This window comes from Acomys russatus, chromosome 5 (genome assembly GCF_903995435.1).
Source record: "Acomys russatus chromosome 5, mAcoRus1.1, whole genome shotgun sequence".
Classification (NCBI taxonomy): Eukaryota; Metazoa; Chordata; class Mammalia; order Rodentia; family Muridae; genus Acomys; species Acomys russatus.
Genome location: NC_067141.1, coordinates 60,633,536 through 60,645,666, shown reverse-complemented (window position 1 = coordinate 60,645,666; position 12,131 = coordinate 60,633,536). Strand labels below are relative to the sequence as shown.

Here is a 12,131-nt window from a genome sequence, read left to right as displayed (position 1 = left end):
CTTTGCATAGCCTTATTCCTTGTGTTGAAAATGCCTTTGCCCAGTCTCCAGAGAATGAAATTCTACCCATTCCAGCTACAAATTCTTCATGAAGCTGGCTCTGCTCTTCTTGCCAATCATTTCTGGGACCTCTGCTGCATTCCCCACCCCCCACCTCTACTTACTTCCCCGAGCTCACTTGGTTTGCCTAGTGACTCGGGCTCACTCGCCTGTAGGATCTTTCAGTTCAGAGGTCGTTTTGTGATTGGTTCAGCTTGAGCCACTTGCTTCATTACTATGAAGAACACATGGATTGAGATCAGAGGAGCAGAGACCCCTAAAAAGATGCTGGGTACAAATAGAACCAGGTCTAGTATGGGGGCTGGGATGTGGCTTTCCCATAAGCAAAGGAGTATTGTTTCACTTTGCTAACTTTTCTCTTTTGTTGTTGGAGAGCCAACAGGAGTCTCATGAATGCTAGGTAAGCGGTCTACTTTGAGCTCCATCCCTAACCCTTATTAAATCCTCTGATTTAATTCACTTGTTCAACCAAAAAAATGGTTGAGTGAGCCGATCACAACTAGGTATTTAACCTTGGGAGATGCTAACGTCAATCAGACGATCATATAAACATATCTAGACACGCAGCAAATGTAAAATGAAAACTTGGCACTGGAGGACGGAGTCTCTAGAAAGGGTTCCCGCTTCCTAGTGTGAGTGACTGTGGAATTACTGTAACTAGGACAAGGATTTTACTTCATAATTAGGATGTTCCTTTAAATCCACGTTAGGACTTAATTTACACTGAGGTGTAACTGAAGGAGTTAGGCCACTCTTCTCACAGCTTTGAAAGAGGATAAATCCCTTGGATATGTAAGCGTGGGGCACCGGAGGGCAATCTCCTTGTGCATGGGGGTAAAGTAGGATGCTCTGTTAGTTCCTCTCCTGTCTCTTCGTTCTAAATGTGTGTGTGTGTTTCCATGCAAAAGCCAGAGCAGTAAGTCAGGTGTCTTCCTGTATGGCTTTCCACCTTGTTTTATTTTATTTTATTATTTATTTATTTATTTATTTTTTTTTGTTTTGTTTTTTTGAGACAGGGTCTCTCTGTGTAGCCTTGGCTGTCCTGGGCCCGCTTTGTAGACCAGGCTGGCCTCGAACTCACAGCGATCCACCTGCCTCTGCCTCCCAAATGCTGAGATTATAGGCATGAGCCACCACGCCCGGTTTTTGTTTTATTTTTTATATTTATTTATTTTGTGGTTTTTCGAGACCGGGTTTCTCTGTGTAGCCTTGACTGTCCTGGACTCGCTTTGTAGACCAGGCCTGCCTCAATCTCACAGCAATCCACCTGCCTCTGCCTCTCGAGTGCTGGGATTAAAGGTGTGCGCCACCACTGCCTGGCTTGTTTTTTATTTTTTATTTTTTTTGAGACAGGGTTTCTTATTGAACATGAAGGCCACCATTACAGCTAGACTGGCTAGCCACTGAGCTCCCAGGATCTGCCTTTCTTTATCTCGAAGCACTGGCCTTAAAGCATCTGTGACCATGCTGGGGATCGCCTTTGGAGGATCAAGCCCACGGCCTTGCACAGGCCAGGCAAAGTTTGAATGAGAATGGCCTTTGTCGGTTCCTATATTTGCATATTTGGTTCCCAGTTGGTAGAAACTGTTTAGGAAGGATCAGGAGGCGTGGCCTTATTGGAGGAGGTGTGTTACTGGGGGATGGGCTTTGAGGTTTCAAAAGTTCTCACCAGGCCCAGTCTCTCTCTGTGTCTGCAATTTATGGATCAGGTGTATGCTCTCAGCTGCTGCTTCTCCAGAGCCATACGAGCCTGCCTGCTGTAGTGTTTCTGCCATGATGACCGTAGATTCCGACCTACTGAAACTGTAAGCAGCCCCCCCCCCAATTAAATGCTTTCTTTTATAAGTTATATAAGTTTTACAAGTCTCTTCACAGCAACAGATCACTAGTAACTAAGACACTCTACCACTGACCTATGGTCCCTCACATTGCATGATAAGACACTGAACAAACGGACTTAATGGTGGAAGGGTTTGATTTTGGCTCTCAGTTCCAACAATCTCAGGCCCTGATGCTTCTGGGCCTGGGGTGGAGCAGGAAGTCATGGCAGGGAGTAGGTGGTAGAGCAGGGTGGTAGGGAGAAAACTGGAAGGGAGGTGGAGGAGGGGGGAGGGAGAGGAAAAAAAAAGTCCAGGGACAAGATCAACCTTTGAAAGGCACCCTTCCTGTGACTTTACCACAGTCCAGTCCATTCTTGAGCCTGGAGTGTGTTGCTACCCTGGAAACCACCAGCAGCAGGGAGGGCCTCCTGACTGCTTTTGATGGGAGAACACAGAGACCCAACCTAAAGGCTCTGGTTTGTTTGCAGGTTTTCACAGCCACTGAAAGGTGCCGGGTGTTCATTATTTTTTTTTTTGTTTTGTTTTGTTTTTGTTTTCTCAGATCCTTAACTGAGAAAGTGTCTCCATCATATCAAGTATGTGGGACATTTTCTTGATCAGTGATTGATGTGGGAGAACACAGGCACGGTGGGTGGTACCACCCCTGGGCAGGTGTTCCTGGGAGGTAAAAGAAAGGTAGCTGAGCCCGGCATGGTGGCACATGCCTTTAATCCCAGCACTCGGGAGGCAGAGGCAGGTGGATCGCTGTGAGTTGGAGGCTAGCCTGGACTACAAAGTGAGTTCAGGACAGTTAAGGCTACACAGAGAAAGCCTGTCTCGAAAAAACAAAAAAACAAAACAACAACAAAACAAAACAAAAAAAAAAAAAAAAAAAAAAAAAAACAAAAAAAAAGAAGAAAAAGAAAGGTAGCTGAACTTGAAGCTGAAAAGCAAGCCACCAAAGTAGCATTTCTCCATGGTTTCTGCTTCAGTTCCTGCCCTGAGTTCTTGCATTAGATTGTTTCAATGGACTATGACCTGGATATGTAAGCCAAATAAACTCTTTCCTCCCCGAGCTTCTTTTGGTCATGGTCTTTATCTAGGGCAGTGCCCATCACCCCATCCTCCCCCAGACCTGGCAACTGTGCCAGGCCTGGCTGCTTGGTAGAGCTTTGGCTCTCAGAATTCTGCTGTGGCAGCCTTAATGGCGTGGTCCCCAGCCTGGGGTCAGTGTGTGAGCTTTGTGGAGCAAGAGGCAGGGCTCTCTTGGCGTCTGGTCTCAACCCTGAGCTCAGTCCTGGGAGGTGCAGAGTGCTTCTGAGCCTTGTCTCTGCTGGCTTTGGCCTATGACCTGGCTGTTCCCAGCTGCGGTAGGAAAATGACCACTGACGTGGCATCCTGGTGCTCCAGCCCTGTTTTGGGTCAGTTTTAGATGTTGAGGATTGGCTCTTTTCCTCTTTCATTTACCATGTCTGATCTTTAAAACACTCAGATGAGTTGGGCATGGTGGCGCACGCCTTTAATCCCAGCACTCTGGAGGCAGAGGCAGAGGCAGAGGCAGAGGCAGGTGGATCTCTTGTGAGTTCCAGGCCAGCCTGGTCTACAAAGTAAGTCCAGGACAGCCAGGGCTGTTACACAGAGAAATCCTGTTGTGAAAAACAAAACAAAACAAAAAGACACACAGATGAGATAATCACAACTCTCTGTAAATGTAAATGTAAAACAGTTTGTTGCTATTTCATTTTTGAGTCATGGTCTCATGTGGCCTAGGTTGGCCTCAAACTCACTATGTAGTAGCTAGAATGACCTTGGAGTCCTGATCCTCCTGCCCCCCACCTCCTAAGTGCTGTGGTTACAAGTATATGTTGTCATGTCTGACTTATGACGTGATTTATTTTTTGAGGACGGGTTTCATATAGCCGTCTACATGTAACCAAAGATGACTTGAAGCGCTTCAGCCTCCTGCCTCTACCTTTCAAGTGGTGGATTACAGGAATGCACCAGATGCCTAGCTTACTTGAATTTGTATTAGTTTATTTCATTTTTGAGATCAGGTGTCATGTAACCATAGGTAGTCTGGAACTTCTCACCCTCCTGTCTCTTGTCTCCCGAATGCTGGAATGCTGGAATTGGGTGCATAGCCAAGGATGTTTTAGCAAGGAACGTGTGTGTGTGTGTGTGTGTGTGTGTGTGTGTGTGTGTGTGTGTAGGATAAAGGACAGCTTCAGGTGGTCTTCCTCAGGTGGTCTTCCTCAGGGCTCATCCATTTTGTTTTTTGAAAGATTTCCCATTGGTTTGGAGTTCACTAATTAGACTAGGCTGGCTGGCCAGCAAACTCCAGGACTCCTTCCATCTCTCCTCCTGAGTGCTGGCATGACAGGCGGTCTGCCGCTTTGTCTGGCGCTTTTGGCTTTTGACTGAAGCCTTCCTATTTGCACTTTACTAGCTGAGCCACCTCTCTCAGCATTGTGTGTGACTTTTGTGTTCATTTTGTCTTCTCATATTGTAAACTCACTGAGGGCTGGGGACAGTGATGGCCTTTTGTTCAGCTCAGATGCCTGTACAAGCTGTCACAAATCACAGCTGGGCAAGCATACATATCACCATCCTGAGTAAAGATGGCCTCATAGCTGACCAGGTACCAGCTGAGTGTGGACCAAAGCACTTAACAGTGATATTTACTTTGAATCAGAAATCATGGTAGTGGAACAGTTGGTTTTGAGGAGAAACTTGCCCTTCTCCAGGGTAACAGGTTCAACTGTGGTTGTGGTGTAACGCATGGTCCTCTCTGCAGGGAGACAGACGTGTTCTCTCAGAAGGCAGGCTAGCATTCTAAATATTCCTGGTGTCATTTCAAACACTGATCTAGTCTCACCATGTGCTAGACACTGTGTTGCTAAGCAGCTTTTCAGGATCATCACGTTTTATCTTGGAAACAGCCCTGTAAAACTCACTATTTTTCTTATTTTAAAGAAGAGGAGATGGGATCAGAAACCTAAGAAATGGCTCAGAGGTTAAGAGCACCGTCTGCTCTTCCAAAGGTCCTGAGTTCAATTCCCAGCAACCACATGGTGGCTCACCGCCATCTGTAAGGAGGTACAGTGCCTTCTTGTGGCCAGCAGATGCACACGCAGGCAGACAGAATACTATATAAATAATAAATAAATCTTAAAAAGAAAGAAAGAAAGAAGCCTAAGAAACATCTCTAGGGCCACAGAGCTGGGAGTGATGGAGATGGCCCTGAACATGAGCTTACTGACTCCAGAGCATTTTTGTTTCTTCCTTAGACAGGGTTTCTACAGAATTACATGGATTAATCAAAACGAGAAACTACATCTCCCGGCAGGCCTCGGGACCTTTTCTTTTGCTCTGCGCTACCAATGACAGTTATATTTTTGAATAGACCAATAGTAGCATGGGATTGTTTTTTTGTAGGCGGGGCTATAGTTTCACCCAATCGTCAGGGGCTTCGGAAAACACCCTAGCCAATCTGAGTGCTCGGGGGCGGAGCCGCGGACCGAGCTGCCGCGGAAGATGGCGGCAGAGGCGCTGAGCAGAGGGGAGGCGCCTTCCAGCGACTCTGGCCGGAGGTGAGCCAAGTTCTCGGTCCCGCTGCCTAGGAGACGGGACTGTGGGCTAGCGATGTCGCCGCCCTGCCCTTGAGTCACCGTAGCCGACAGGGCTGGCCTTTGTTCCTCGCTCCGGAGGTGCCTACGCCGTCGCGCCTGCGGAGGTTGAGGCGCGTAGCTGCGGTCTGTGCTCCGGGGGGCGCTGGTCTCCGTGAGTCCCGCGGCCGTGCGTGGAGCCCGCCGGCCGCTCTGGCTGCAGGCTCAGGGCTGCGCTTGCGGTTCCTGCCCCGGCGCCGAACGCTTTGAATGGAAACTGAAGCCCAGAGCGGTTTAGAGAATCCCTCTAACGCCACAAGAGCTCTGAATGTCCTTCGGGGCAGCCTTCGCGCTTCAGTCAGGGACTTGAGTGACGGTTAAAAGGGGTTTGTCCCCAGGCTGAGTGACCTCTGGCTTCAGCCTGCGTCTCTAAATGAACATAACGATGCTAATTTCGAAACATGGACGGAATGGAGCAATGCATTTAAAGCGCCTAGCTCCCATCCTGGCTAGATTTTGTGTTTCCTTGGTGAATAACTGAAGAGCAAACATCGTGGGTTCTTCTGTCTATGATATTGTGACTTAATTTCTTCTTTCTTAAACAGGGGTACTGTAGTGTCCCTGTCATAAAGCAGAGCCTGTTTTAACTGATTAATAATATCGGGAATTGATACACTCCAATAGAAGGAGGTTATTTAGTGTTTCAGAGTATGGTCAGTGCCATACTTTGGTACCCTTAGTAAGGAACAAAAGATGCAAGAATTTTGGGAAACTGCATTCCAGAGCCTGATTCTTCCTGAGCCCACATGGGCTTGTCTGGGTATATTAATGTTTTATATGAAGGAGTTTTCCACTCTTTGACCTCCCCATAAATGGTTGACTTTTTTTTTTTTTTTTTTTGCCTGAGAACTGTGCCTGTGGGTTGATAAATGTCATTCGCTCACCCCTCGTCCAACTCGAAAAATCCTGAATTGTAACGAACATGAGGACAAATGAGTACTGTTCTACAGAAAGGGGACTTGGAATTCCTCACGAGGCCACTGCCAACTGAATCTAAAATTTGAAACTGTTAGCTACATGATCAACACAACACAGTTTTATCTGAATCTGAAACCGTCTATTGCTGTTACAGAGAGAGGTTCTTGCTGGGCTGGAGTGGAACTTGCAGGCCTGCTTCCCCTTCCCCAGTATGGTCAATTGCATATTGCAGGAGAAAAGCTTGGTGTTCTTGTGAGGCTTACTTATTTATTTACTTAAAAAAACAAAAACAAAAACAAAAAACAAAAAACAACCAAAAAACATAGTCCCATGTCTGTCTCAGCCTCCCAAGTGCCGGGATTACAGGCATGTACACCAAGCCCTGTTTTATGTGGTGCTGGAATCACATGCCTGCACTTCATGTATGCTAGGCAAGCATTCCACTGACTGAGCTACATTCCCAGCCCATATACTTAATGGCCTGTTGTCTATCTTTTGTACCCTTTGGTACCAAAGAATCTGTTGTCTATCTTATGTATGTGTGTGCTCAGGTGCCACAGTACATGCCTAGGGGAAGGAAGTCAACTCACAGGTTCTCTTCTTCCACCGAGTGGGCTTGAGCATCACACTGGTTGTGAGACTTGAGTATGTTCCTTTCTTCACTGTGCCACCTCCCTGGCCCACAGTATGTAGTTAGCATTTACAGATATGTTGCGGAACTGTTTGGTGTCTCAAGTATATCCTGAGGAGACACTCAGGCTGTGAGAAAAGCTCCTATGAGTGTGTTGCTGTGGTGGGTTAGCAGGATTCCTCACGCTGAGCACTCTCTTGAGTTGGGCGTGTGCCCTTCATTTGGATTGCCTTCACTGTCATGATCTGGAGGAGTGGAGCTTTGTGCTTACTGAGCAAACTCATTAAGAACAGATATCACAAATCTAAATCTAAATTCCTCAATCTTTGTTTCTCTCTCTCTCTCTCTCTTTTTAAGATTTATTTATTACATATACAGTTTTCTGCTTGCATGCACACCTGCACACCAGAAGAGGGCACCAGATCTCATTATAGGTGGTTGTGAGTCACCATGTGGTTGCTGGGAATTGAACTCAGGACCTCTGGAAGAGCAGACTGTGCTCTTAACCGCTGAGCCATCTCTCTAGCCCCCCCCCCCCTCCTTTTTTTAAACAGGGCTTCTCTGTGTAACAGCCCTGGTTTTATGTTTAATAATAAGAAATAAGGCAGTAAGACACCAAGAGAAAAAGATGCCAGGCAACAGATATTACATTACATGAGGTTTATTAAATGAGCATGGGGAGAGAGGGAAAGGGGGGAGGAAGGGTCCCTACTTCAGAGAGAGACAGACAGAGGAAGAGAGGAAGAGAGAAGGAAGAGAGGGAAGGGCGAGGTAGGTCTGTCCGTTTATACACTGGGCAGAGCTACGCCCCATGGCGTGTAGGAATGACATCACAGGTAGGCACACTGGAGCAGAATCCTAACACCTGCCTGTCCTGGACTCGCTTTGTAGACCAGGCTGGCCTTGAACTCACAGAGATCTGCCTGCCTCTGCCTCCCAAGTGCTAGGACTAAAGGTGTGCGCCAACATGCCTGGCTTGTTTCTCTTTTTCAAATAGCTATGATTTAACAGAGTGCTTAGTAAATGCTAGTACAAAAATTTGAATTTGTAGTTGGGCACAGTGGTGCACGCTTGCAATCCCAGCACTCAGGGAAGCAGAGGCAGACAGATCACTGTGAGTTCAAGGCCAGCCTGTTTTACAAAGCAAGTCCAGGTCAGTCAAGGCTACATAGAGAAACTATGTCTTTAAAAAAAAAAAAAAAAAAAAACCCAAAACCCCAAAACCCAATAAATAAATAAAAAGAATTTGTAAAGTGCTGTTATTTAAAAACTTCAAAATGTCTATGTATAAAATTATATATATGTCTTAGATTAGGAGAGTTAGAAAAGAGACAAGTCGATCCAGGGGGTTGAATGTTTCTTTACTAACTGAAGCCCCCAATAGGATTTTGCTGATTCCATTCAATTTAGAAGAGACTAGAACTCTTAAAAATCTCATCTTTGGGGTGTAGTTTACTGTTTGATTGGGAGAGGCCATTAAAATAAAATTATTACGTATTTTTTCTTTTTATGGATCCTGATATCTTATTTACATCTGTGAAGTAGTTGATACTGTATATCAAATTTCTAGGCACTATGTGAGCATGCTTCTGGGCTAGTTGCCTTGTCTACTTTATTTCCTGTCTTTAAACTGTTTGGTAGATAAGAACATATGTCGAAGCTAATAGACACAAGCCATTGTAGAGCACGGTAGCATGAAGAGCACTTTGGTCTGGGTGGTGCACGCCTGTAATCCCAGCACTTGGGAGGCAGAGGTAGTGGATCTCTGAGTTTAAGGTTAGCTAGTCTACAGAGTGAGTTCCAGGACAGCCAGGGCTGCACAGAGAAACTATCTCAAAAAAGAAGAAGAAAAAGAGGAGGAGGAGGAAGAGGAAGAAGAGGAGGAGGAGGAGGAGGAAGAGAGCAGCACTTTGAGTCTTTCTTCTTCCCAAGATGTATGTCACCAGTAGCTTGAGCCTATCTCTGTGCTTCTACCATGTGCTTGTTCCTCCCGTGTTTATTGCCCTCTACCTCTGTTCTGTAGTGCGGAGTGGGTGGGGCAGTGTGCAGGAGGGGAAAGGCATCTATTGCTGAGCTATGTCTCCCCATCCACATCATTGTTTACTTGTTTGTTTTAACTTTAAAATCAAAATAGTGTACCTAGGTTGGTGGTGGCACTAGTGAGGTTGACGCTACAGTAGTGAGACTTGTCTCAAAAACAAGAGGCAGTGCAGTGGTGGCACACTCCTGTAATCCCAGCACTTGGGGAGGCACAGGCAGTGGATCCCTGAGTTTAAGGCCAGCCTGGTCTACAGAATGAGTTTCAGGACAGCCAGGGCTGCACAGTGAAATCCTGTCTCAAAAAACCAAACCAAACCAAACCAAACAAGAACAACAACAACAAAAAATAAAAAATAAAAAACCCAAAACAAAGCAAACCAATGGCTCCAAACTAATGGATTTTTAGTAAGATCCTCCAGAGCAAAAGCATTGGCTGGTTCTCTGATAGTATTCATCACTCTGGATTTTGGAGCACACAGATGCAGATGTAGAAGTGCTTCCAGCACTAATGGCCTGGGAGTCTTGCCATCTAAAGTCTAGAGAGAATCATCTCGTGAGACTTTGTACTAATTTGAGGAGTCAAAGATTTGATCAAATGGATAAGAGGGGGGCCCTGTTAGTGAGATGTCCTACAGAGTATTCCACAAATAAAGAATCTTGATGTTACTTTAAAGAAATTATTTTTATTTATGTATGTCTGTGTGTTTACCACATGTGACAGGTGCCCATATAGGCCAGGAGAGGCTGTCAGTCCCCCAGAGCTGGAGTTACAGGTTGTTTTAAGCTGCTTGATGTGGATGATAAGAACTGTACTCTTGGTCTTCTGGAAGATCAGCAAGCACTCCCTAATCCTGTCCTGCTGTCCTGCTGTCCTGCTGTCCTGCCAACCCCTGATGTGACTTTAAAAGAACAACAACACTCCCTACCCCCATTATTGTGTGTGTGTGCATGGCACATGGGTGGAGATCAAAGGATAGCCTCTCGCTTTCACCATGTAGGTCCAAGGATCACAGATGGCCAGGCTTGTCAGAAAGCGCCTTTATGCCTTTATACACTACGCCATTTCCCCAGCCCATTGGTGTTACTTCCTAATGCAATTAGCTTTCTTCTCTTTGTATATTTTCTGGGGAAGGAAATCATGGGAGGAGTTAACCACAAGAGTAATGGCCAATTTTTTTGACACTCAGAAGGAGAAACATTATTAGTAAGCCAACAAAGTGATGCCTTGGACACCAGGAAGCTTAACTCAGTGTCTTGATTGAGGACATTAAGTTGTCATTCCATAGAACCCCGTGCCAGTCTATTAGACTGCAGTGTTTGGGTAAGAAGGTAAGCCTAGCCTAGACTTCTCTCACCTCTGGTTTGTTAGTTCATGTCAAGTTGTTCTTGTGTCTTCAAATTAGTTTAGGTTGAGAGCGAATACAGGGGCTAAACACATTTTGCAGATGGTTGGTATCTAGGAGATAAGGTCGCATTACAGAACCTTCGCAAGACAGTGCCTCTTACAGCAGACTTTAAGGTTTAAATGTAAGGAAGTAGATTCTGTGCTGTGAAACCGTGTGGGGCTGCTTACTGCTCTGGCTTGTTTCTTGTGGCCGCAAAGCCTGTAAGTTGGGCACATGGCCCGTTTTGTCTTCTCTACGTGCTGCTCTCATGATCCAACTTAAACTTGCTATGTGAAATGTAGACTGTAGGAAGAGGGAGAATATCTGAGTTTTGTTTGATACTTTATTCCTTTTCCGATAGGTCCCCAATAAAGAGACGTACTTAGCACCATATTTCATAGCCTCTTAGGGCTGAAAATGCAGCTTCTCACAGGTGGTAGGTAGGTCAGGCTCAGACAGCCTTAAATATAGCCTGTATTTTGAGAAATGCTGCCAAACTTGTGGTTCTTAAGAGAACAAATCAAGTTAAGTAACTCACCAGGGAGGAAACATTTAGTTTTGTGGGTTTATAGTTTGGATAGAAGTCAGCCAAAAGATCCATTTGCAGGATGCTGGCTTCTTGTTCCTCGGAGCTGTGTGGGTTCCTGGCTTCAGTGACCTCAGAACCACTTACATTTCTTTTTTTCTTTAATTGATTTTTCTAAGGTGGATCCTGTTTCCAGCATTCTGCAAGCCTATCACTTCCCATGCAGAGTACCATCTAGTGGTAAGGGAAGTCACTGCAGAGTGCCTTTACAACTAGGTTGTAAAATGACGCTGGGCTTTGCTGATCTCTGAGATAGCTGCTTATCTGTTTGCTTACACCCCTAATCACCCATTTTCTTACTTCCTGCTTCTGACCATAGCTGTGCTGCTTTTTTTTTTTTTTTTTTAAATAGAGGGACCAGACCTAGGCCTAGAGTTCCAAGTGTACCAGGCAAGCACTCTACCACTATGTCAATTCCAAATCCTAATTTTTTTTTTCAAGACAAGGTTTTTCTGTGTAGCCTTGGTTGGTCTGGACTCCAGGTGTTGGAGCTGAATTGGTGAGTTCCTCGTTCAGTGAGAACTTGTTTTAAAAAATAAAGTGAAAGCTGGGTGTGGTGCCTTTAATCCCAGCGCTTGGGGAGGCAGAGGCAGGCAGATTGCTGTGAGTTGGAGGCTAAGGCTACACAGAGAAACTCTGTCTCAAAAACAAAAAATAAAAAAAGTGAAGAGAAAAGATACCAGAAGTCAACTCTGGCTTCCACATGTACATCATGGGGTGCACCTATGCACACATATATGCATGTACCACATACAATATTGAAAAAAAATAATGTAATTATTTTACATGGTTGGAATCCCTGCACTTAAGTTGTGGAAGCAGGAAGATCTTGCGTTCAAAGTCAACCTTGGCCTATACAAGGAGACCCTGACTCACAAGAACACCCCCACCCACCAACAAACCAGAACAATCCCTTAAAAAAACTGAAGGAGTGTAAGCGTGGGTTAGTAGAATGCTTCTCTAGAGTGTGTGGGCCCTGGGCTTGAGTGCCGTGTCTTGACAGGAGTGAAGACTGTGGGGGTCTGA

General features: G+C 45.6%; 1 protein-coding gene across 3 annotated transcripts in view; it reads left to right on the top strand.

Moving 5' to 3' along the window:
- Window positions 1-5,375: 5,375 nt before the first annotated feature.
- Window positions 5,376-12,131, top strand: part of Arhgap19 (Rho GTPase activating protein 19) — a 37,301-nt gene continuing 30,545 nt past the window's right edge. For all 3 annotated transcript variants that reach the window (XM_051146557.1, XM_051146555.1, XM_051146553.1), the window contains exon 1: window positions 5,376-5,470. In XM_051146557.1, coding sequence (XP_051002514.1) covers window positions 5,415-5,470 — 56 coding nt within the window. In that variant the 5' untranslated portion in view covers window positions 5,376-5,414. The remainder of the gene's footprint in view (window positions 5,471-12,131) is intronic.